This window comes from Strix uralensis, chromosome 11 (genome assembly GCF_047716275.1).
Source record: "Strix uralensis isolate ZFMK-TIS-50842 chromosome 11, bStrUra1, whole genome shotgun sequence".
Classification (NCBI taxonomy): domain Eukaryota; kingdom Metazoa; phylum Chordata; class Aves; order Strigiformes; family Strigidae; genus Strix; species Strix uralensis.
This window is the reverse complement of record NC_133982.1, coordinates 21381170-21407907: the sequence shown is the minus strand read 5'-3', so window position 1 is coordinate 21407907 and position 26738 is coordinate 21381170. Positions and strand designations below refer to the sequence as shown.

Here is a 26738-nt window from a genome sequence, read left to right as displayed (position 1 = left end):
GTGGAAGAAGGGAGGGGAGAGGGTAGTGCTCAGCCTGTTTCCAGTCGGCCGGTGAGGCAGGTTGTGCCATAGAGATCTTACACAAGCAGAAAGATGGTCTGTCCTGCCATAGTCCCACTCTGTCCCCTAACTGTGTCAAGGTGGAGGATTCAGTTAAAAGAACTTTAACCTACTGCTCCATTTTGCCAGCGTCTGGTGAACTGGAGCAATTTCCCTTGGCCAGTCTGGGAAACAGGAAGGTCATGAAGCCAAAATGAGAAAGATGCCAGTCTTCATATAGCCTTGCCAAATCCTACTGATTCATTGCCCTGAAAGCTTAATTGTATCACAGTACTTAGTGGTACAGTAACGTTGGTAGGTATTGAGTACATGAAAGGCTCAAACAACATCCTCCATCTCTAATTTGCAGTGCATGTAAGTGATCAGACATGTAAAAGGTTTTGGGAGAAATGAGTACAGCTCTGTGTCTTCCATATTGTGCCATCAGAGAGGTTAATACCAAAGTAAGTTGATATACTCCAACGACATTAAACTGAACTGAACAATATTAGTAAAACGGTGCTCTTCTAAGAGCCTTTTTCAGAACTGCTCCATTTGTTTTAGTCAAGATGGGTCAAGCCAGAAAGTTATGACGATGAAAGGAGTAAGTCCACTGATGTCAAAGCTTGCGATCTAAGTGTGCAAATTAATGTTGAGTATCATACTTGCTGCTCTCCAAACTGGACTCAGAGCACGTCCCTTTTATTGTTTCGCTTATATGAAGAAATTGTGTCATAAAATCTTTTGGTCTTACTTGTATGGGCAAACCCCAACTATACATAGAAAGGTGTTGGGGAGGACCTGGCTGTACAATTAGCTTTACCATATTCAAGAACTTGTTAAAACATGCTAATATGTTGACTGTGTTACAACATGCTGTGGTGTTGCCTTAGGTTAAAACACATTTTCCTATCAGCACGTATGTTACTGTGTAGCAGTATTAGGTAAATAAAAAAATAATTTTAAACAGTAGAAATCAGTGTGCTTTTTAATAGAATATATTCGATTATTTAGTTAGCAAAATCTATAAATTACTATCTTATAAAGTGGGGTAAAATAAAGGAAAAGAAACCTGGTACTTTACAAGTGTGAAATGTGTTTTGACTTGCCTACATAAGACATCAAATGTCTCTCTTAAATGTACTTTTGGTGAATTCTGTGAAAAACTCCAACATTAGACATGATTATTTTAAAGATGGAAGTTGTAATCATAATAATGAAAACTCATATACAGTGCTAATGGACTACATGCATACTGCATTTTTCACGTCTATAAAAAGATTTTCAATAACACAATGTTTTGCTTTTCCATAGCACTGCAGCTAACACCACGAGGCATTCCTGCCTGTTGGCACACGCCTGTGATACCATCATAACGTTTTTCTGTATCTACTGCTACTGTGTAAACGAAAACCCACAATATGGCAAGCTAAATACTTGTTGAGAGACACACTTACCACCAGTATAAAAGAGATGTGATGAAGGCTGGATTTAAGGTTTCCATACCCTGGTGACAAGTGACAGCCCCGAGGAGGTGTCCAGACTTGTTCTCTAGTGCTGCCTTCTGGCTGATCACTCCTAGAAAAATAAGTCAACAGATCCTTGAGCTAGGTGACAACATATAAAGGATTAACTGGCTTTCCAAAAAGTGCATGGAGAATTCCTCCTGTAGCCTGACTCAGATCAAAAATACTGTGAGAACTGGAGAGAGTCCTGTCACCCCGGGTGGTGTAAGCCCCTCCATCACGCTCAGCCAGGAGAGCCGTTCTGCTGCGGTGCATGGGAAATGGTTTTCTGTCCCGAATGGGTCTATTTAAGCAGTGACTTGAGGATTCATTTCTGTGGTATTTGTGAGGTGGTGTTTGCTCTGTGGAATATGGTTATTTGTATTTTGTCCAAAGTGGCGTTAGGTAAGTCAAGGGCAAGAGATAATGGGTCTGTAAACAATGTTGTTACAAGTATTCCTCTGATAAAGAGTATCTAGTAGGTATTATGATCTCCAAAATAACAAGAGTGGAATTTTGTGATTGATACCTTTTTCTGAAGGATGTACGTTATGGAATCTACTCTTTATGGAAGACTGGCGGCTTGGAATAGCTTTGGGGGTAACATGAGTGTGACCATTCTGCATAGCTGAAACAAAACCAGGAGACACATTTCAGGGGCTGGGATGTCCGGTCCAATGCCAGCTTGGGACTAAAGGCCAGAGCTCTCTCACAGAGCAGCAAGGGTTTACGATCATTTTGGAGTTGCCATCCATAGCAAATCCTATGTCTATAATCCCAAAGCGTAGCTAAAGCCCTGCCTAGGGAAGGCAAGGCAACGCAACAAAGTCTTTGCCTTAGACAGGGCACCATCACCCGGGAGCACAATCGGAGCCCCAGCACCCATGAGGCAGGAAGACCAACCCGCGCCGCCCTACGGCAAAAAGGAGCCCCAAAAAGGCCGGCGTGCAGGACGGCGACCCCCCCTTCTCATTTCCTGAGCTGCTTCTCGAGAGGCCGCTCTGCACCCGCCGAGCGTGGCGGGCAGGCAGCGCCCTGCCCCCCGCCGGGCGGGAAGCGGGACGGAACATGGCGGGCCCCTCCAGTCCCCGCTTCCCCGCCTTTCCCCGCGCCGCCGCGCATGCGCGGCAGGCGGCACAGAGGCCGTATCCCTCCGCCGAGCCCCTTTTGTCGGGGATATTTGTGTAATAAGATAATTCCTGCACCCCATGGTAAGTGCCGGGCGCCCCTCGAACCGCTGCCCGCGGGCGGCCCGCGCCGCTCCGCGCCCGGGCGCGCGCTGGCGGCGGGGCAGCGCGGCGCGGCACGGCGCCCCTCCCCTCCGCTCGCCGTGTCCCTCCGCCAGGCGCAGCGGGGACTTTTGTGTGGGGCTTTTGGGCGCCGATGAGCGGCGGCCTCCGGCGCCCCTGGTTGTTGTTGCGGCGGCGGCGGCCGGGCTGGCAGCACGGTAAGGCCCCATCCCCGCGCCCCGTCTCTCCCTCACCCCCCCGGGCCGGCCAAGCTTTTCCAGGTCAGTCTGCGCCTTTGTATAGGGCCCTGTTACCGGATGTGGAAGTTGATCTCTTCGCTGGTAAAAAATAATTCCACTTCCCCCGGAACCCGGCGCCGCGGCTCCCTCCGCAGCGCCCAGCCCAGCCAGGATTTCCTGTTGGGGAGAGCGGGCGCGCTGGCCGGCCTTCCGGGGACCCCGCCGCGCGGGGGGCGCGGGCAGCGCTGGCGGCGGCCTGGGCCGCGGTGGCGGCCTGGGCGGCCCGCGGGGCGCCGGGCGCGGCCTGTGGGGCAGGGGCTGCGCCGGGGTCGGGGGCCGCCGCGCAGCCGGCGAGGCGGGGTGGGGGGGACGGGTCGCCTCGGGGCCCAGGTGCCCGCGCCCTCCCGCGGCAGGCGCCTCTCCGGCGGCCGCGGCTGCCACATGGGCCCAGGCGAGCGCGACGCGCCCGGCGAGGGGCCCAGGCTCTGAGGGGCAGAGCGAGGCCCGGCTCGTCCCGCGTCTTTCCCCGCCGGGCGGTCCGGTCTGGGCCGCGTGGGGACGGTCTCGGGCCTCGCGTGGGGCGGGGTGGCCGGTTCCTGTCACGGCCTGGCGCCCCGGGGGCGGCCGAGCTGCGTGCCGGAGCTTGGCGCCAAAGGTGCCCTGAGGAGAGAGGCAGCCTCGGGGGGGCGGGGAGCGCTTCCCTCCTCTGCAGTGACTCTCACCCGAAATCTGTAACTCTCGCTTGGAACTCTTAATAAAGCGTACGATGGGAGCGTAAACGTGGGATAAGATGCGTTAGTTCGGACTGTTGTTTTTCTTTTCTTTCCTAGTAGTCAAAGTAGTTTGTGTTGGTGTCTCATAGCACATCGGTGAAATGTGTAGGAAGTCTTCTATGCTTAGTTTTTAACCTAAAGCAGTTGAATGTTGTCCTTTAACCTGCTTACTAAAGTAGCTTTTATTTAATGGCAGATGCTGCATATTAAGAATTAAATGTGCTAAAAGTTGTGAATGCACACCTTGGGGTACTTTAATTTTTTTTTTAATTAGTGATGACTTATGAAGTATTAGTAAGACTAAGCAGTTTAGTTGAAGTGTGTGTGCACAGAGAAATATTTGTAAGGGTACATAAATCTGCTGTGTAAATAAGGTTAAGAGTGTATGCAGCAGATCAGCATACGCTAGGTGTAGATTCTTGTTCGTGACCCACTTTCTCAGCTGAAAACAGCTTGTTTTCTAGTTTTTTTTAGGCCTAGGTGCTAGACAGAAACTGTTGAGGAAGATTCCTCATAATAAAATGGATGCTTTAATTAGGCTGGTGATTTTTATTTGAGGATATTTTCAAGTTTCAGTTAATCTGAGAAATACTCTTAAGGCTGTAGTACAGTTCAGAGGATACATCACAAGCCCTTAGATTCTTCAATCATAGCTGCCATAACGTAACCTTTTTGATATCTAGTGCCAAACTTACCTATGAAAGTTTTGTAGCTTGTTGGCAGTGCCAGCCCAAATCTTAGTTGGTGCCAGTGGTTCACCCCTGTTGCTAATAATATTTTTTAGACATTGCATTTTGTTGCAGATAACGGCCAAGTCTGTGCTCTCCTTTTTAAGGACAAGACTTTTCTACCATCTGTGTTTTTTGTTTGAGTTACGCTGATGATTGGTGCTAATTTAAATTAATGTCCTCCACAAACCTAAGTGGAGGACAGACCTGCATAAATCCAGGCTTGACTATTTTAACCACTAAGCTATTCAACAATATGTTTGCTTTTCTGATCTCTTTGCTCAGATCAGGTATTTTTCATCTGATGCATACATAGTCCAACATGAAGGTCATGTTGCTGTTTAAACAAACTAGAGAGAATTTAGTTACAAACAACACAATCGTAGAGGAAAGCTGAAAGCACTGGAATTAAAGCTGACTGCTGTTAATGTAATTTTTATTATCATAGTAGAAGTGTGCATAGTCTAGGCCTATGATATTTATTTTAAGATTTGAACTATGACATGTGAAATCACTGTCACAATACATTTGGAAAGGAAACAATATAGGAACTTTTTGAGTTTACTCCATGTAAGTCCCTGTAATCACTATTAAATGATATATACAGTAAAATCATACCAAAGGTTTTAAGATATGCTAGCACATGGAAATACACCTAGGTTTAATGCAGACCTTCCAGTTCATTTAAAAGTTACAAAACTGTAATTGAAATAAAAAGCTTTTTGAAGAGTTGTTCTGAGTTGAGGTATTGCTCTGTTACATCAGGATGTAAAAAAAAAAAAAAAAAAAAAAAGTTCATCCTGTTATTTCAATTCTAATAACGATCAAAACTGCTTGATTAAATATTTAAATAGTGCTAAGTATTTGTACTTCAACATATTTTTGACCTTGGTATGGATAGGCATATAAAATTAGTTTGAGATTGCTATTCTGAGTTTCTAGCGATACTGTGCAATGTTGAAATCAGTACGATGACAGCATTTCTGAAGATCAGGTCTGGGGAAGCATGTGGATTTTTTAAAAATGGTGGAAGGAAAAAGACATTCTGAAAAGAGCATTCTTTTTCCGGATGTAATGGTGTGAGAGATGATGGGTCTCAAGCTATGTTCCAAGTGCAGTTCTGCGTGTCACTTGAGTAGGGAAACCTGTTTAATTAGCATTTCATGGAACTTTGTCCTGGGTTTTTTAGGAATGATCACAAATCCTTATAGATGCAGTGTATATTGATTCAGTTTACCTTCCAATAAATTGCACTGCTTCAGTCCATGCCTTTCTAGTGTAAGTGTGTCTCTTTTAGGAGCGTGCCTTGGTGGAAGTATGCTGGCGGCTGCAAGATCTCATGTTAGCGGATGTCCTGCAACAACTGTTTGGTGCTTGTTGATTTGGACCATCTGATGTTCACCAGTGCAGTGGTAGAAGGGGGATAAGGCTGGGTCCAGGATCCCTGGAGCAGGACACCAATCTGAAAGGTGCTGCAATATTTTAAGCCAAACAATCTTCTTCCTTTGGGCTGCAGACTCTGCTGTTCTGTTGTCCGTAGGCTGCGGTGTGGTACCCCAGGCTTCCCAAGCTGCATGTTTTTCAGCTCACTTCCCTCCCCACAGAGCCCATTTTGCACAGTTCCACCTAGACTCCAGTCAAGTGCTGTTATATACCCCTCGGGTAACAGCATGATGTTCAGAGTTTTATAGAAGGTAAAAAAAATTAAGATGCATACAAAAAAGCGGTATGATTTCCTATTGAACAGAAGTAAAATAGCAAGAATAATTTGATGTAAGTTTTAATTACTAGTTAATTGTGGTATGTGGCTAATGATACTGTACAGAGAATGCATTGCAGTAATGAAATGTGGAAGTTCCGGAGGTGGTTAATGCAAAGAAGTCCAAACCCAGCAGAAACTCTTCCCTATTTATCCAATTATAGACAAAACCCTCTGTTCACACAGTTGTGTAGGAGCTCTTAGAAGTCTGAAAACATACTCAGGTTACCATAAGAATAACTATAACAGTCTGAAGACTTTATTTCAGAGCCAGTGATGTTTTTATTGTCTGAAAGAATCCTGTTATAAAGCATTACCCAGCTGTTGTGCTAGCCAAGCTTGATGGAAATGACAGTTACTGGAGAGTACTCTCTAACACAGTTCAGTAGAGTTGATTTGTAACACTACGTGGAGTAGCAGCAGTACTTAAGAGTGCTGCTTTGAAATGGAAAGCTCATTTCAATTTTAAATATATTTTATTGTACTATATATAGAACTTCGCTTGTGATAGTATCACTGTAGTTATTGTAGTGTTACTAAATGATCTCAAGAGAGCAGCTGAAGAATTTTTCTGGAAAGGGAAGAAAGGGAAATGCCAACTCTGCAGAACCTTCTTGGTACTCCCCAGTACTGGCAGTGGAAGAGTATGGGGGGAAGTGTGGGGCATGGTATTACGCAAGGGTTTCCTGACCTTACAATGCTGGACCTTGGAATGGTCTGTCAAGTAGAAATCAGCTTTGGGTTGACTATTCTTGAGAAATTTTGTGAATGCTGGTATCCGTTAAAAGTGCATGAGTTTTGTTGGAAAGGCCTCTTCAGTTGCTGTTGTTACTGCATTAGGAACATGATTTTTGAGTTCAACAGTGTAATTTTTCTAGGTTTTTAACTTTCTTCCACTAGATGGCCCACGCATGCTTTCAAGTACCCTATGAGAACCAAAACTTTTACTTCATTTCTAAAATAAATTCACGTCATTTTAACTGAAGTTAAAATTCTACATCATGAAACTTAAGTAAACTTTGTGATGCTTTGTGCTTGTTTAAAATACAAACACTTTTTCTCAACCAAGAGAGTGTTGGTTAATGTAAGTAATACATGGTGATGAAAGTTACATCATGTGTGATCTTGCATGTCCCTCTTTTTCCTTGATTAGAATATCTCTTGGTGAGTGTAGTACAAAGCTGTTTAGTTTTGCATTGAGATGAGAACTGATGTACTGTCATTCTGACAGTGTGTTCAACAGTAGTGGTTCAGAGAGACTCTGAAAAGGTGTTGATCTCAGGCTGAAGTTTGTTCTTAACATCTCCTGGGAGTGAGACTTGTATTTTGCAGGCCACCATAATTGGTTTTTTATTTTGCTGCATAGGGTTTTGGTAACAACTTTGCAGCATATTTCACCAGTATAGATGTGGTCATTTAAATACTACGCTATAGGTGTAGTATTTAAATGTACAGACTGTAACTTAATTCACCTATTTTTGTTGTCTAACAGACATCAAGTATAAGCTTGTTATCAAGGCTGTCTTTTTGGTTAGTGGAGAAAGACAAGTATACACAGAAGGCTGAGTGTGGTTGGACACTGGAACGAGGCTGAAGACGTGGTGGGATGTTCATCTACAGAGACATTCAGACCTCAACAGGACAGAGCCCTGTGCAGCCTGAGCCTGTTGGGCCAGTTCTGACTGGGAGATTGAACTAGGTGACCTTGAGAGGTCCCCTCCAGCCTCAATTATTCTATAATTCCAAAAGGAGACTTGATTAGTTCCTTTTCTCTACCGGTGTTTAAAGCAAAAATAAAGGAAAATGAATTGTCTTTCTGAATTAGTTCCTAACTTCAGTATTTTGCATTAAGTTCCAGCTTTCCTTTTGCTTCTGAGGACCTTGACGTGGTGGTATTAGACCACCAGAAAAAGTGTGTGTCTGTATGTGCTCTTTTCCTTCTTAAATTGCACGCCCCTGGAAAAAAAAAAAAAAAAAGGGGTCCCATATAAAGGGAGTACTATATTCCTTCATTTCATTGTTGCACTTGCCAGATGCCCTCCCTGTCCTATACTGTTTTATATCATTACTCCTAGTGTCTCCCTTTAACAAGATAGTAGATTTTCTCTTATTCCTGTTTCTTGTTTGCTCTTTCTCTTTATGGAAGAGGGTCAGCTGTTGTCCCTTCCTCTGCATCTGACTCTGTGCTCCTTTTTTCCTTCCTTTTTCCATTGTCAGTATTTGTCCTGTACAGCCACTTTCTTGCTCCTCTTCCCTTTTCTGGCTGGAGGCAAATCAACATGTCCATGTGTATTAGAAGGATGGACATAAATAGAGTATTATTTTGGTGAAGGGGATATTTCTGTCTGCAATAAATTCTGTAGACAAAGAGGTAATCTGCTCCAGTTCATGGCTCTACTGATACGTGTTGGAGTTCTGCATTTGCAGTATTTCTGTGTTCCTTTCTAATTTCTTCCAAAGTCAATAGTTTTCAGCTTATTGAGCAATATACCACACAGATTTTGCCAGTTGAGCCAGGTGCAGAGAACTTTCTAAATATGTTTGTTTTGTGATCGAAGTGTATGTTTAATGGGATTTCTTTCTGAGCTGATAGACCATAATTTTGTGTAGGAAATTGACTGCATGGCCTTGCAATCGCTGTTATTAGTAATACAGGTTTAACTTTGCTTTTGACTGGAAACAAAACTGATGGAAGTAATTCCGTTCTTAGCATCCTGGTAGTGGAAAACATAGGTACAGGACTAAAATGTTACTGATATGTTTTGAATACTAGTGTGAGTTGTGGTTTAGTTCTAAATTTTCTCTTTACCAAACAAATTTAATAGGAAGGTTGACATAGAGTGGATTTAAAAAGATGTTATACAAGGAAATCTTTGATGCAACAGAAGATAGATAGGTGTCATTTGTCTACCTATTGTTTTGCATGCTCTGTGTTACATGGAGCTTTGAGTGTGGTAAAACGGAGTATCTAAAGATGATGTGAAAGTTTTTCAGCTGGTATCTTGGTCGTGTCTCAAAATTTTGCACTTAACGTTTTAGAAACTGTAGGCAGTTGAAGCGGGTAATGTTTGTTTTCAGGCAGATATTTTAGTTCATATATCTGATGTGTGTAATACAATAATATGCTTTATTGTGTCATTCTGTAGCTAGGAATACAGGAATTATATTTTAGAGTGACCAAAATGAAGTGATAGTGATGGACAAGATGTCAGAAAAGTGCTGTGTTTCGTATCTGTCTAAATGCATTTACACAGTGGTATCCCTTAAATACATGTAACTTTGGATAAGTGAAGGTAGTGCCTTTAGGCGTGTGACATAGCCATGGTGTAGTACCATTTGAAAGCTGGACAAAGCTGCAGAACATTGCAGTATCAGGTGAGAGCTTCTAAACCACTTTCTGCTATAAGAAATGTGCATCCAATTCAGTTTAAATTTAGTTTGATATAACTTTGCAGCTGCTACGCTTACAGCATTGCAGTATTGAACTCTTCACCCCAGTGTCAGTTCTGTTTGGCTGACAAAAGGAATTCTAAAATCAAGCTGCTTATTGCAATCAGTAAAGCTTGTTCTCATGGCTAAAGCACCAACTCCAGTTTTTGAACTTTTCAGAGTAGTTCAGAAATAATAATTTTTTAAAAGTGGCATTTGTGTACTTAATATAGTATTAATGTTATTTTTTCTTTGTATTCCTTTATGACCTTCACTAGATGTCACTAGTAGATTTGGGAAAGAAACTTTTAGAAGCTGCACGAGCAGGTCAAGATGACGAAGTTCGCATTTTGATGGCAAATGGAGCACCTTTTACCACAGATTGGGTAATGAAAACTTTTGCAGTGTTCAGTAAATCCTTTTACTTTTCTCACCTGAAGAAGAAAGTAGGATTATTACAATTAAGTATTTATATTGCAAGCCTTGAGTTTCTTCTTGGAATTCTGCAGTCACATCATGTCTAATTCAAAACTAAAATTGTCTGTTTTTTCATATGACCTCTTACTGATTTCAGTAACAGACTGTGAATGAACTCGTTCTGGTGGCTTTTAAGATGAACTTTGGAATCGTTAATGAGAGAAAGCAACAATTATCTTCTTAGATACTGTGTTTACGCATTTAGTATAGCAAGAGGTCTGAATTAAGAAAGCAGAGTCAACTGCCTAATATGTGCAGCTGAGAGTTCCCTGGTGTGGATGCTCTGAGTTGTCTTCTGGAGGCGACTATTTCTGAATAGATTGTGTAGGGAGGTCAGGTGCCTAAAATTCCGGGGTAGTTAACAAGCCCTTAAAAGCCTTAATCTACTTAGTGACCCGACTTTCAAGTTGACCCCATTTTGAGTGGGAGACCGGACTTAAGTGACTTCCAGAAGTCTCTTCCAGCGTTGGTATGGTGTGTTGACCAACACTGAAAATGAGGTCAGGGCCCTTGAAACATCACACCTCAAAAGACAGAAAAACCAGCACAGACCTCAAAGTTGCTTCCAGTAAACTGTTTTTAGTGTATTGTGATTATTGGGGGGGCGGAAATTAAAGGTGTGGGGTTTTTTTCCCTCTTCATACTCTGTAAAAGCTCAAAGCCCTGATAGCTTCTTTCGAGACTGCAAGGGAAAATGATTTTGAAGTGGTGACCTGACACCTGAGTTTGATAGCTGCAGAATAAGAACAAATACTTCATACTGACATCTGTTAAAACTCCACTTTTTCCATTACATTACAGTTGGGAACATCTCCACTTCATCTAGCAGCACAGTATGGACACTACTCAACAACGGAAGTGTTGCTGCGAGCAGGTGTAAGTCGGGATGCCAGAACCAAAGTGGACAGAACTCCATTACATATGGCAGCATCAGAAGGCCATGCCAGCATAGTAGAAGTCTTACTTAAGGTAAAGACTGCTGAAACAAGGTCTGAGGCGGGGATATTACAATGGCTTATGGTCAAATATTTGCAATTTCCTTTTAGTCATGAAACCAACATTGAAATTATGTGAATATTTATACTGTGTGCATTGGGTGCTTTGTTTTTCCTGTTAAACTGCAATTTATTTTAGCATTAAAATCAGCATGATTTTAGGGAATTAGTTGTTACTGTTTCAAAATAAGACTGATTCCTAATTTGACATTGTGTGAGTAACAACTTTTGGAACCAAGACATGTTTTGTTTTAGGGACTCTTTAATCCTTTGAGGTAAATAATTTATTTGGTAGTTGGACTGAAGTACTTTTAATAAATCTGTAAATGTAACATAACAGGACGTTACTAATGGGGAAGGACACTTTTGGGCTTCGTTCTGTGACCAGCATTACTTAATTCAGATACTTCTAATGACGTAGTTTATGCAATGATCTTGTTTGTAGCATGGTGCTGATGTCAATGCGAAGGACATGCTCAAAATGACTGCACTTCACTGGGCTACTGAACATAACCACCAAGAAGTTGTAGAACTCTTAATAAAGTATGGAGCAGATGTTCATGCTCAGAGTAAATTTTGCAAAACAGCATTAGATATTGCGATAGACAATGGAAATGAAGACCTTGCAGAAATATTACAGGTAACTTTTGATTCATGATGTTAAGGGAACATGCAACAAAGTACTTGTTTACACATGTGATAAACTAAGTTTTTAATGTAGCAGCAGTGAGACCATGTATTGACTGATAATGCTAAACTCCAGTCCAGTTCATGACACAGAAATGAGATTAATGTTAGTAAACATTAGTTGGCCAAAGAACATTTTCACCACCTACAAAATCAAGGATAGGTATCCTTTATTTTCTTAAATTTGAGTGTTGTAGTGCACCGAACTAGGTGGAGTCTTTACAAGCAAGGTGTCGAACTTTAACTCCCTACTCTGCCAGTATGTTTTGACTATACCCTAGTGTTCTGTGAGCCTCATATATGGGTACTAATTTCCTAACAATTTGAGATCAGGAGAGGAGAGAAGAGATGGCAATTTTTCCTGAATTAGAAAAACTAGGATTGAATTGTTGAAGTGATTGGGATCAGGATTATAATAGACACTTCCATGGAAATGCGTGCTCACTGTTCAACAGTGTTCTTAAAGGCAAATTAAGTGCTAAGCATTATTGAGAAAACAGTAGAAAGCAAATGAAAAATACCATTATGCCACTGTATAAATCTGTTGTTCCCCTACATCCTGAACTGTACGAACTTCTGTTCTCTTCCTTTAGCCTTCTCTTCATTGCAGAAAGGATATAGTAAAGAAAAGTCAATAATTCAAAGAAAGACAAAAAGAAGACTGCTATCTAAAATTCATGGCAATTACTAAGCTGTCAGAGCTGATTTTCATGGCATGTAGCTGCCACAGCAGTCTTGGTTATTCAGACCTCTATTTTAGATAGGTGTGCTTGCATATCTACAAAAGGGCCTTGTCTTCATATGGTCCTCTTTGTTTACAATAAATGATAAGGAGTAGTAGCAGTATGTCATTATTCTCTTTCACTTCAGCAGACTTTTGTCTTTAGATTTCAGCCCCCCAAAAATGTATCTTGTGTACTTAAACAGAACACAAGATGTGACACGATGTATGTATATTGCATGAGTATGATGAGGGAGATCCTGTTTGAGTGGAATGTGCAATAATTCTAGTTCTTACAAGATAAATAACTTCTTTATACCTACAGTTGGAATGATACTATTACCTCTGTCTCCTAGATTGCAATGCAGAACCAAATCAATACGAATCCAGAGAGTCCGGACACTGTGACGATACATGCAGCAACACCGCAGTTCATCATTGGACCTGGAGGGGTGGTGAACCTAACAGGTCTGGTATCTTCTGCAAATACATCAAATGGAACAGGTATTTAGATGCCTATAGGATAGCTACTGGGATTTTATACTTTTGATTTTCACCATCTAGTGAAAAGACTTGAGGAAAACCAGTGGTAAGAGTAGAATAGTTACCATGTTCCTCTTCAGTGTGTTTTTGTGTTGTAAATATCTAGGTTCTTAAAACAACAGTCTTCACAGAGATAAATTATCAGAACCTGTATTTGCTTAACAAACTTGCCTTCAGAATAGCACCTTGGTTCAGCAGAATGTTGCTGAGAACAGCATGTGTTAGAAGCTTCAGTGCAATAGTAATAAAAAAAGGCACTTTACTGATTTTAAATTTATCAGATAATTTTTTTTTCTTTCATCCCTCTAGATGAAACAGGAGTGTCTGCTGTACAGTTTGGAAATTCATCGACGTCAGTATTAGCCACATTGGCAGCTTTAGCAGAAGCATCAGCTCCACTGTCTAATTCTTCAGAAACACCAGGTTAGAAACCTAAGTCATATAACCTCATTTAATAAACCTGAAGTACAGAACTGGCATTTTTGGAGATACAGTTCATACAGAAATGAGATGACAGTCTTCCTTCCTTTTTTCAGCATGAACAAAATTTTTCCTTTACTTTCACCTGGAAGGTTGCCAGATTCATATGTATAATTATATCTTAGTAAGATTTCTGACCACAACCGGTATTTCTGGGCCTAATGTGAGTAACATTCATCTTACTGAAAGCAAGCATAATTCAGGATATTGAATTTACATCTTTGCCTACATACAGTTTAGTTGCATTTGGTGGGAGAATGTTTTCTTTGAATGCTTCTTTCTGTTAAATATTGGGAAATGGCCCCCATGTTGTTTGCATATACTCTGTCAGCAGTTTTCTTAATCTTTCACCCAAAAGGCACAAAATATTTGGTGATCTTAATGCGCAGTTTGCCCATTAGAATGTCTGCGGGTCTTCTTTTCAACATTGAAATATTCTACTTGTGTTTATAATAATATGTAGTGATTAGTATGTCACACCTGAGGCTGGTATGCTGTCATGGCACTTCAGGTATATGTAAGCCTAGCAGTACATTATCGTTCTCCTAGGAAGAAGCAGCCTGCATCTCTTGCTGCAGCTGTATGCACACTCTCTTACTGCATAAGGTGTGACAAGAAACCAGAAAGGCACAAAGAATTCCACTGCCCCTAGTTCCCAAGTTTTGCATCTCTCTTTCTTAACACAAAACCCCTTCACCCCTGCCCCGTGGATATTTGACAGTTACTGCTTTGTCTGGAAAAAAAACCTTTGGTCAGGGTTTCACACTCTGCAAGTTGCCCTGGATATCTTTCTCCATTCTTTCTGAATAGTGTGTTGCTTACTTTGTGTACTCTTCCACTTTTGTTCATTGCAACAAACAAAGTGAAGAAAGAAATGGCAGTCATGAGTCTTACAGCATCAAAGTGGATTATAATGACTAGTCATTACCACTAACAGGTTTGAGAGAGAGAGAGATATAAGCCAGGAAAATACCTCCTTTTATAATTTAAGCAAGTTGTAATACATCTACAATAAACTTAAAATGTGATCAAAAGCTTCTGAACTTCTGAACTAAGAGGATGCCACTAAACTTCTGTTCCAGACCATATTTTCCAGTTACGGTGTATGTTAATATCTTGCCATTACACAAAAAAATCAGGTAGAACTAGCACTTAGGAGGTTGAGTGCTAAGTTAATTCTTTGTTAGCTAGCTTTGGCACACAGAAATCTCTAGGTTTTGTCTCTGAAGCAGACTATGTACTTGAATAAAAACATCTGTTATTCTGTGAGTCCCCAAAGCTGTTTTGGTGGATACCTGGCTTTCTAAAGAAAGCTGTGAAGTATTTCATGCATACTTTAATTGCTCAGTGCTGTTTTGCATACATTGCTCTCCAGTTTTCTTGGGCAGTATGGTATGTCTGTAGCTACTGGAGTTTTATGGTAGGCCTGATTGCTTTTTTGTTTATTTAATATTTGTTATACTGACATGTAACACTATTAGCCTTATTTCCAAGTTAGCTTGGGATTTTGAGCACTGATTAGTGATGCCATATGTAGTAAGATGAACCTAACTGTAAAGCTGATAAATGGCGATCACTATGGAGAGCAACAACCCTCTGATCAAAGATTTATGATGGTACCCTGATTTTTTTCTAAACATGCTTCTAAAGAAATGCATTTATTTTGCTTTTTTGTTGGTGATGGTCAGTATGATAAATTTTACAGAACTGAGATACTTTGAGTGGCCAAAGTAAAAATTCGCCAGAATTCAGCTCTGCAGATGACATTCTTATGAACACAGTTTTCACTGAAAATATAGAAGAGATCTGTACTCTCAGACTTGCTGGCATGACAGCTACATTCCAACATATACCAGAGTTTTCATCTCTAAGTATTTTGAAGTCCTGCAGGACTACTTAATACATCTCTTTTCTTCTACTACTTCTCAAAGCAGTACCTAAGCACAGCCGTACTGTTTTATGACATTTAAATATTGCAAGCAAAGTGAATGATTCAAAACCAGAACGCGCTGCCTTTCGTTACAGAATAAGCTGCTGATATGTTCAATCAATTAATACATTTCAGTGAAATTCAGATCTAATTGCAGGGGAAAGAAACTTGAGAAGGGATTGCATGGGATTACAGAGCATTAAATGTGTATCCAGGACTCAGTAGTAGACTTTGGTAACTAACTGTTCTCATGTTTCATGACCCTAGCCTTGCAGTGGTGCAGTGTAACCTTTGTTACGTGTCACTAAACCACTGAAGATAAAAATTTTTAGAGTGGAGGCGTGAGACGACAGGCAGGAATATGCTTGAAGTCTTGATGCAGTAGCTTCCCACCTTCAGTAATGCAGTGTGCATCATAACTAACCCTCCTGTTTATTTCAGTTCTTCTGCTTTGATTTTTATGCAGATGTGTGGGGAATCTTGCAGCATCTTACTGTCTGCAAATTATTTCCTGGATGTTTACTCCTTTAATAGTTTATAAAATGTAAAGAATACAAAAGCAGCTTTTTGTCATCTGTGCATCAGTAGTAAGTATACTCAAGAAAAAAGAGGAAAAAAAGAAAAACACAACAAAACCCCCCCCTTCTCTTTGTGCTCATCTTGTAAAAGATCCATTTATAAATACTCTCAAAAACTGTAGGATTGAGAATTCTGGTTTTGGCTCTTATTCTGTATTTAGTCTCCTGTATTTAAGACTGTATGAACTTGGGCAAAGCAGTTAGGTTCTGCCTCTTATGTTGTTTCTGTCAACTTCAAAAGAAGAGAAAAATGTAAACTTTACCCTGATCTCCTCCTCCTAGTTCCTCATGTCTTACAGTTAAAAACACATCAATTTTGTAAAACCAAAGAAAAAAAGGTACTTCTCACTGGAGCTGAATTGAATCATGCTTTTTTTTAATTGTCACTCAGATGAAGTATATATGAGAACATGGACATTACGTACAAACGTGGTGCATAATGTATGTGTGGAACTTGGATTAGAGAAAAATCTGATTTAAGATACATATTTGGAATACAGTATTTGGTGTGCTTATGTTGGAGTTAGGGATATGTCTTACTGCATGTGCAGGTGTTCTCCCCCCTGCACACGCTGCAGAAAAAAATGCACATTAATGCAGAGATTCTTGACAATAATGCTGCTGTTTTAAATGACTTCAGCTTTCCTTCAGCATATGAAGTAGTTTAGTAACTAGTGATTATATGGATATAGAAACAGAGAGAGCAATGAAGGAATAAGAACAGTATTTATGGGGGTATTTTATATGGAATAACTTCTTTTTAGACAAAATATCCGTTTTTCTTTCAATGTCTGAAGAAGTCTTAACAATGTTTCCTTCCAGAACTTAAAGCCCAATGTTGAGTTTGAAACTGAAAGATCAGAGGTGTTTGCCACAGCAGTTAATATGGGCACTTGCAACTTGGAATTTTTGTGATGATGGTCTTTCTTGCTTTACTTGGAAGCTGAATCAAGTTCAATACAACACCACTTACTCATGTAGGACTTACTGTTTTGGTTTACTGAATAAACACTCTGTGAATACTTAAGCAGTGCTATAGGACAGTAATCTCTGAACATAAAGATCTTCAGAAGACAATGACTGCAGTCATTATTTGAACAACAGAGTGATTTTTGTGTATGTGTTCTATTGTAATTAAAAGATGAAAGCTTCAGGGTTTTATCTATGTTCTCTCATCTGGAGCATCACAACACACTCTATAGGGTTTTAATTTCATCTCTCTAGATAGAAAGCACTCTAATGTCTGTTATTTAAATCAAAGGCTTTGCTTTTACCCAGACAAATTGAAAAGAAGATACAGAGTTAGTGTGCTTGAAATTCTTTGATTGTGCTACTAGTGATCTTGCTCTTTGTCTCAGTATCTTGTTTTAAAAAATAAGGGTTGTAGTGCGAGACCCCAGTTGCAATGTATAGTTCAAGCTGTGGTATGTGTTGTAGTTCTGAATGCAGTCTTTCCCTTATCTTACCTTGATTTATGTGTACTCATTATCGAATAATGAATTTGAAATATTTAGTTGAGCTGGGATATTTTATTTTTACTTTCACCTATAAAATTATATACATACAATATTTATTTTACTTTTTAAGCTTTATCATTCTTCTTCAAAGGTGTAAAAATGTCAACTCTGCAGAACTTTTCCTTTAGTCCTGTTTCATACTTTGTATAATAAATAAATTTGTGTTTGAAGTACCCATGTAGTACAGACAAAACTTTAAGATTCTCTCGAGGTCCTTCAGTCTGTTGTTATCTTGAAGACCACTATGGTAAGCAGAGAAATTGGGGCTGGGTCCAGAGGTACACCTGGCAAGGCACTGGTTGAGGAGTAGTTTCAAGCTGGTATTTCAAGTTTGGGTTTTGTTTTGTTTGTTTCTTTTAATTCTGCTGTTAGTGTAACTTAGTCCAGCTTGTGTACAATGCAGGTTATTTGTGTTCTTAAAAACAACTCTTGTTCTTGCTGCCATGTTATCACTGAACCCAAAGTGTCAGTGTTGAGTGGAATGTATCTGTTAGGAAACATGCTACATAAAAAAAGTATTATATGGAGCAAGATAAACAGGACGGAGTTACATGTGATCTTGAGAATGTTAGTGCTTTATGTTGGCCTGGTGAAAGATTTCTATTAACAATATAATACCTAGTAATGCATTAATTGGGGGGTGGCGGGGATCAAGTTTTGAAAGACATGGAAGAAATCTTTCTCAGCAGTATCAAAATGCATTTGAAATCACAAAGCTTAATTTATAAATTGGCTTAAACCCTTTACTAATCTGTTGACAGTTGTGGCCACAGAAGAAGTTGTGACTGCAGAATCTGTGGATGGTGCTATTCAGCAAGTTGTCAGTTCTGGAGGTCAGCAAGTTATTACTATAGTTACAGACGGCATTCAGCTTGGGAATCTTCATTCGATTCCAACCAGTGGAATAGGGCAACCAATCATTGTGACCATGCCAGATGGACAGCAAGGTGAGTGGAAACTTGTACTGTTCAAGCTAGAGGAACTATCTTAGTTATACTACTAATAATAAATGGTTAGGTGCAAATAGCTTGGACAATTTTGCGTAATTATCAATTTAAATACATCTTTGAATTCGTAGACTGTAAAAGGCTCAGACACATGAGCTACCACATGTACTGGTAGTGAGTTACCACATGTCAGCTGAGTCTTTGCATTAGGACAAAGAATGGAAGAATTACTAAACTGTGTAGAAGAGAAATGGGACGTGTAAGGAAAGAGTGATAACTACTTGCTTTGACTTCAGTAAGTTTGAATCTTGCAAATTTATTATGAAAACGAGAAGATGGAGTAAAACGAAAGCCTTCTTCCAGTAATTAGCTGTTGCCTGACTGGAAATACTGTGGGAGGTGAGGCTTGGATTTAGAAATCTGATGCATGAAGCAAGCTGTGCAAGTCCCATGGAGTGTGTTCTTAACAGAACAAAAGCCAAGTCTTGCATGCTTGAGGTTTTTAGAGGAACAGTGGCAGAACCAGTGGAGCCAGGGTGACACAAATTGCCCCGTTGGGCCATATATACTTTGTGGAAACTGCTAGTATAATAAGTGCTGTTTTGTGACATGCATGTGTTTTGGGTGGTTTCTTTTAAAGATGCTCTGCCACTACTGTTTAGACAAAAATTATTCCTTCTCTGGTTTCTTCATGAGGACTCTCGGTGTGGAGCTTGAAGAGTTGTACACTGGAGACAAATTATTTGTTTCATAGTCTGTCTGAACAAGTACAGCTAGTTATCAGAAAGCATGAATGGGAGTAGGTAGTAATTGAAGTAACAGTTATGACATTTATTTACCAGATGGTTGCATGAGAAAATTAGAGTATTAATTTCTTTAGATCCCTATTTTTTTTTTTCCTTCAAGGTTAATAATTACTGGATTTTCAGATTATCTAAGGTGTTCTAATTAATCAAAATCAAAAGCCAGTTTTGTATTTAGTATTTGCTTAAGAAATGTTACAAAGGTGGTCTGCTACATAAGTTACAGAATTGACAGACTGGTAACTGCTGTAATTCACTTTCATGTCTGTTTACTCTCTGAAAAACGGCAGTGTCCAGACTGACAACTAACTATTGTAGACCTCAGTAACAAAGAATTTTAAAATCCTTTAGTAGCATGCAAGCAGCAAAATTTTCCCCATGCTGACTTTATAGTGCACTTCATTATATAGCTGTGTTTTCATAAGGGAAAGTCTTTGCATTTTATTGCTGTTAATAAAATCACTTGTATGAATTTTATATAGTGCAAATATTGCTTGAAATAAACATATTTATGTGTATAAATATGTTTTCAGTATTAACAGTTCCAGCCACAGACATTGCTGAAGAAACTGTGATAAGCGAAGAACCGCCAGTGAAGAGACAGTGCATTGAGATTGTTGAAAATCGTGTGGAGTCTGCAGAAATAGAAGTAAGGAGTATATTACGTGATATGTGTTAACCAGAGTGTTCAGCACTGAGCATCTGGCTGTGGTTTTTTGTGTTCTAGAGTTTAATTTCTGTGTTACGACAGAATGAAGTGTGTGAAACAATAACTTGTTCTGTCTCCCCTGTTACTGGAATTCATCTTTTACAAAGTTGTTGTAAAAAGAATATAGGAGGGATGTTTGCTTCATCCTCTTGTTGTGCACATAAAAGTGGCACTTGTTTAAGTATATGATAACTTCTTTTTTTTTCCTTCAAGATCACTATCTAGTTTTTAAAACTAGGTACCGATGTATTATCGAGTAACTTGACTCTTTCTGCTAGCAGTCAATGAGAGTACTGTACCCTCATCTTTCTGTTAGGACCACATGCTTGTCCTGATTGTGAGATCATATTTTTAGCAATGTTTCCTTTCCATTCATGATATCTAGATAACTGCTAATGGAAGTGTGAAACAGTAAGATTCTGTGTTTGTCAATTTTTATCTTTTTTTTTTCTTTTTTTTTTTTTTTAATTCTGGAGCAGTTTACTGTTAAATGTCTTTGCACCGTCTTGTTTTTTTTTAAATTATAGTGCGGAAGACCTAACAACAGAGAGCTTTTCATTTTATATATGACAAATAGATGTAGCTGTTCAAGTTAAACTTGTAGGTTTTTTTATATTAGCCCCAATAGGTCGACCATCTCATTTCTCCTTCTGTTACTTCTAACTGTGCTGAACAGTTTGGGTCAAAAGTTTATGAAAATTGCTGTCTGCCTTGACTAGGCTGTAAATTCTCATTTTGTCAACTCCATGATATTTCATTTATTCAAGGTTGTATTCTCCAGCTTCTGTCCATATTATCGAATTGTGCCTAATTGAATACTTTTTATTGTACAGTATGTGCTATGTTATCCATGTTTAATAACAACTACCACCTTTCATCACTTGCTTTCCCTGTCCCTAAGTTGTCACATCAAATACTTTCGGCCTTCGCAGCTTTGTGGTCATTACAGATTATCATGACAGTTGAAATTTTCTTGCTGCATTTTTTTAAAATGTATGACTGTTACAATAAAAGCATTTATTTTGTTCACACTTTTAAACATCTGCCTGAATTATTCCTAAAGGAAATTATGTTTCCTTAAGTATTGTAATAATTCTGTTAGATGAAGGAAAAAAAATCTAGATTGGTTAAGGAATAAATTGACCTATTCCTAATTACAGATAGTTGGTATAACAGTACAAATAATTATTTTAAGGGGATTACCAGTTTCAAATATATATTTTAAACACATTTCTCAAATATCAAAAGAAGTTGGTTTAAATGAGTTACTTTGTCAGTTACTTTTAAGTGCAAGTTTTGATGACTGTCCCTGTCTGTACAACTGGAGATGCACATGCAGACCTCTGCCTCTGTGTGGAGGCCAGTTGACTTCAGGAACCCTACTATGGTTCACAGGGTTATGGTGCTACCTCATTTTGGTAACAAGGACGTTAAAGAAGTGCACATAAAGTTGGTTCACTTCAAACTTCATCATCATAGAAGGTGGTAGATACTTGAATTTGGAGGGAGTGGGACCCCTCCCCTCATTAAAATATTTTTTAGATTAGACAACTTTTATTGTTTGGTTTCTTCACCTCACTTGTGATTTATTCCTTTATTTCTTTATAAAGAGTTGATTCAAGGTGAAGAGTGCTTTCTTCAGCTGTTTTAAATACATAGTGTATGAACAGTTAACTGTAGTTTGAAAGTCTTAAAGTGGAACATCCTACTGTTCATGTGAGGTGACAAACCTTCCTGTGGAAGTATTGTAAATAACTAAAGCTGTGGTGGTGGTTTTTGATTTTTCTCTTTTGGGTTATTAAGTTCAAACATTTCAGCTCATTTTGAACAGTGATAGCAGTTTTCCTAAACAGTTTGATATTTTAAACATAGGATGGCAGCAAAAAAACCCCTGTCACGCAGATACTTTGTTTTTCATTTTCATGCATAATTCATTAACATACAGTGATTTTTATTTTTATTCTCATATCTGACTGTTTTTCCCCATGTTGCATGTTTGAAAGGTGACACACATTAGAACCAGGACAATCATTTCATTAGACTAAAAAAATTATTATAATTGTAAATTATATTAGTGAATTCATATCCCTGTTTTTTCTGTTAAAAAGAATGCTTGGTTTGGTTATTTTAGTTATGGGTGTCCCTATTGTCAATATATAGACTGTTAAGAAAAGTTCCATGTAATGAAGAAAATTTCCTGATAAAACAGAAGATTTCTTAAGAGCACTCAGTATCCTCTAATATGATTTTTGCCTGGATAGGTTTTTATACTGATACAAAGGACTTCAGATAATTAGAACACTTTCAGTTGTGTTCTAAAGAATGCCCTAGGAACGCTTTCTGGATTTGATTAAATTAATAGATCAGATATAGTCCTTCCTATTCTAGATGTAAAAGTTAAGGAACCAATTTTCAGTGTTCAGTCTGCTGTAGATCTGCACTGCTCCTCCAGAAGCATTGGCTTCTTTCCACTGCCTAGTTAGACAGTATACTTGGCCTCAGTTCCTTAACTCATCCTGTTTACGTTAGGACTATAACTGTCTAAAAACTACACCTGTTAGTTGCTGGACTAATCTACATGGTTTGAATTGCTAGTCTGTCTGGTATACTCCTTACGGGTACATGGCTCTATTTCTGTCATCTCTGGGAAATACTCCTAAGATGTGATCCGAGAACCTCTTCACTCCCAAGTGTTTGCAGTCTGCACACACTCCATAATAGTGGTAGTGCCTTGCTTTTTGTAATGCGCTGCAGAACCACTGGCCAGTGAGCTACTGGTGGTTCCCATTCTTCTGCAGCCCAGTGGATAGAGCAGCTTTGCTTCTTGCTAGTGTTAGATTTCGACGTTTCTTTTGTGACATATTCATGAGGTAAATAATGCCCAGCTCAGTATATCCCAGAGCTCAGCGCCCTCGAGGGAAAGTTTGCTTTCCACATGTGGCAGGATCAACTGTTTTGACTGCTTCCCTGAGAATTGTCTTGTAGCTCTTTTCACCAACTTTCTGTTCCACAAGGCTGTTTTATGTAAGCTGTTAGCTCCCCTTATACTACATAGATCCCTCACAGAAATAACAGCATGTTTTGGTGGGACTGGTGCTGGAACATCTTTGGTGCATTTCAGATCCTTTGAGATGTAGGTTCTGCCATTCATTTGGCATTCATCACTCCAGTTGCTATATGGGTCGGCCACTTGTAAAGTTGCTTAAAAAGCAGAATCCAAATTTCCAGAGGTGGAAGCTGAACCTCCTTTTCAAATAAGTAAGCAAGATCAGATGAGCTCTCATTCTATTAGCATATGCTTCAAATGAAGCAAACCCTAGCCAGCTTCCTTCAGCTCTTAAGGCCCTGTGTAAAATCAAGTTGCACTTAATGGAGTTTGCTCTGTTCCGTATTATAGCTAGTCTTTATAACGTATTAATAACATCTCTCCTTCCCTTGTTGTGTTTTTACTATACAGATGCTGCTGTTAGCAATGATCTGATCACCTCTGTCATTATATTCCAGCACATTCAGCACAGCATGTGACTGCTAAATGTGACTGTGACAAGTACTGAGAACAGTAGCAAGTAGGAGGGAGGCAGAGTATTTTGTATTTTCAGGCTCTGACTGTGAAAATACGTGAGTGCATCAAAGAGGTGAAGAATAGGGATGTTCTTATGGGGGTGTGGGGGGAGCAACTTCTAACAACTGTTTGAGGTATTAGATGTGAATGTGATACTGAACTGCTGAGACGGGAATAAGGTGAAAAGGCAACTTATTTTCACTGGTCCTCAGTTTTTGATAAGTTTTGTTTTTCTGGGAGATAGCTCGCTTCTCTGACAACCTCCCTCCTGTGGCTACTTAACAACTACAGTGGAAAGAATGATTTGAAATCAAATACTACCTTACTCATAAAAGTATGATGCACTTCAATGAAATGGTATTTGGTGGAAGATCAAAACAAAACTACTTTCCAAGCAAATTGCTTTTTCAATTGGTCTCAGTGCAGCATCAAACTAAATCACAGTACTGACGTCACTGGAGACAGAAATACAATTCTCCTTAATTCCTAAGGCAGCTTCATAGGAAGTGGCATCTCCCGTATTATTTTGCTTGGAAACCATTTTATAACCATCCCCAACAAACTTGTATGCAGGATGGAGTCTTAAGTTACTCCTTTTGAATTGGAAAAGCTTACCTAGCTAAATGCCTGTTAATTCATAAAAATGTGGTGTCCTTGGGGATGTAATTACACCTGGATTGCACAGTATTAATCACTTCAGATATCTTCATTTAGTAACCAGTTAATATGTATGTTTTGGTTAGTGGGCAGCTGTCACTTTCCAGTGCAAACTGCTGTTAGGTAACAGTTTTTCATTATACTGTCTGATTAGAAGTACAGCAGAAATGAACAATCCTGTTAGATTGGAATCCAATTTTAAAAAGAAAGGGAATTGAATTGTTGAAGAAATGTTAATATAGTACGTTAGTATTTGATCACCATGCTTCCACTTTTTTATTTCCCTCTTTTTCCATGAAGGCTTGCTTGGTATCTTTGCAGCTAAAGAAACTTGGGTTTAGTATGTTTGCACTTCAAGCCTTATTGTGGGGACTAGTCTGGTGTGATAGTTCATGTCTGATTTACACAGCAGCATTTGTATAGGTTTGCCTGAGTAAGAACTGAACAGTTTCTACATGATACCCTAACACTTGAGCTGCATGTAAAGGAAAAGTATTTGCCATTTTAACTTGCATTTGATACATATTTGACAAAATATTGCTGGTTCTGTTTCTAATAGGAAAGAGAAACTCTTCAGAAACAGCTGGATGAGGCAAACAGAGAAGCACAAAAATACCGTCAGCAGCTTCTAAAGAAAGAACAAGAAGCAGAGGCCTATCGGCAGAAGTTAGAGGCAATGAACCGCCTCCAGACTAATAAAGAAGCTGTTTAATAAAAAATGAACATACTGCAAAGCCTGTTACTTTCAAAAACCTGCAGTACAATCTTGAACTGTACACTATATAGGTACAGACACAGGATTACATGATAGAGAAGATGATACAAGTTGATAACTGGACTTAAGCCGTGAGCTCTGATGAATTTCTTGTAACATAAAAACTCTGAATTTAGAAATTGTGAAAAGTATTTAAAATGAAATACTGTAAATAGTTGTTTTTTTTACAGTTTCAAAATGAGTTGATAAATCTTTTTGAAGGGATCCAGAAACACGAGAAGCCAATGTTTTTGTGAAATTTTTGATTTTAGTATGAATCTAACTTCTGAAAAACAGAACAGTTTTAAGGGTGATGTTGTTGATTTAAGCTGACAACTTAAAAATTAATTATGTGACAAAATTAATTAACAGTTATTTCTACATGGTAACAACTTAAACTTCTCTGAATAAGACATTTCCAGGTGGAAATCTTTGTACAGCTTTAAGTAGTTGTCTCAGATTCTCTGAAAACCATTTTTGGTTTTTTTTATTTTAGGTGGTGAAATTTTTATATTTAATTTCAGATATATCCAAGTAGATTTACATGTATATGAAGCTAATATTTTTTAAACTTTTCAGTTTGTACATATGCTGCATGTTTTTATAATTTCTACACATACATCTTGCATAGGTATTTTTCAGCAAAGATGAGAAAAATTATGAGAAAAAATGTTTAGCCTATAGGTCCTTTGAAGTAATCTAGCAGCCAGTTTTATTGTGGATGGTATATTTCTTGGAAGAATGTAATTTGTAATTGAACAAAAAAAATCTTAATTTACACATTAGGGGCAATTTAAAATTTGGTAATGGAGGCATTAAAACTTCACTTTGTGTGTCTTATAATTTTCCTGTACAAACATTTTAAAGTTCAGTAATTAAGAAAATAATGTCTCCACTGGAACACAAACAGTAGTTCTTTTAGAATATTCCTATTGATCTTTTCCCCAATAGCCTTGAAATTATTTCAGTGATTCATTTTTTCTAAATGGACGTTTGCATTTTAATTATGCAATTGGACAGGTAATTTTTTTTTATGTTGTAGTGATGCTCTTCTTACCTAGCATCATTGTTATTCACTGTGATACTGTGTTTGTGTGTGTCTGTGCAGTGATCTATTATGCTTAGGATTTATATAGCACGTTTCATCTTCAGAGCATTGTAAAATCTTTTAAAGAACACTTACTACACTGCCTGAGGCAGGTAAGTGAGTGTTATTGTCTCAATTTTATAACTGGTATAAGTGCAACACAGGGAGTGTTAAACGACTGGCCCAAGACCACATGAATCTGTGGTAGACCTGGGAATAGTTCTCAGGAGTTCCTGGCTTCTAGTCCTGTGCTTAGACTGAGCTGCCTTAAGATTGTTCAGTGCTGTGTTACATTAAATTTTGAACTACTGTGCAGATTCCTTTTTTGTAAGATAAAACTCTTTGTGCTTTGCTTTGTTGTTCCATGTTTCACTGCTTTTATGGAATTGTTTATATAAACTTAAGCAAAAAGTCTAGTTTACCTATACTGTACACAGAAGAATTACCCTTAAAACTGTACTCTGGCCTACTTTTTCTATTTTACAATTAAATATCTTTTCCACATATATATAGTGTAGAATCAATTCCATTTCAATAGTTTTGTATGTGCATTAGAAGGTCAAAGCTGTGCTGTGTTAGGCATTCAGACA

At 39.0% G+C, this 26738-nt stretch overlaps 1 protein-coding gene across 7 annotated transcripts; it reads left to right on the top strand.

Annotated features, from left to right (window-relative positions):
- Positions 1–2680: 2680 nt before the first annotated feature.
- GABPB1 (GA binding protein transcription factor subunit beta 1) lies at positions 2681–26654 on the top strand. 7 transcript variants are annotated; one of them, XM_074880690.1, is made up of 10 exons: positions 2687–2755; positions 5811–5982; positions 9980–10087; positions 10980–11147; positions 11619–11813; positions 12938–13085; positions 13434–13547; positions 18391–18576; positions 19913–20028; positions 24867–26654. In XM_074880690.1, the coding sequence occupies exons 3-10, from the start codon at positions 9980–9982 to the stop codon at positions 25017–25019; spliced, it is 1188 nt and encodes a 395-aa protein (XP_074736791.1). In that variant the 5' UTR covers positions 2687–2755; positions 5811–5982; the 3' UTR covers positions 25020–26654. The 7 variants fall into 7 exon arrangements, with proteins under 7 accessions (XP_074736788.1, XP_074736794.1, XP_074736791.1 ...); XM_074880689.1 differs by lacking the exon at positions 2687–2755 and adding an exon at positions 2880–2991; XM_074880687.1 differs by lacking the exon at positions 5811–5982 and having other exon boundaries at positions 2681–2755.
- Positions 26655–26738: the final 84 nt, after the last annotated feature.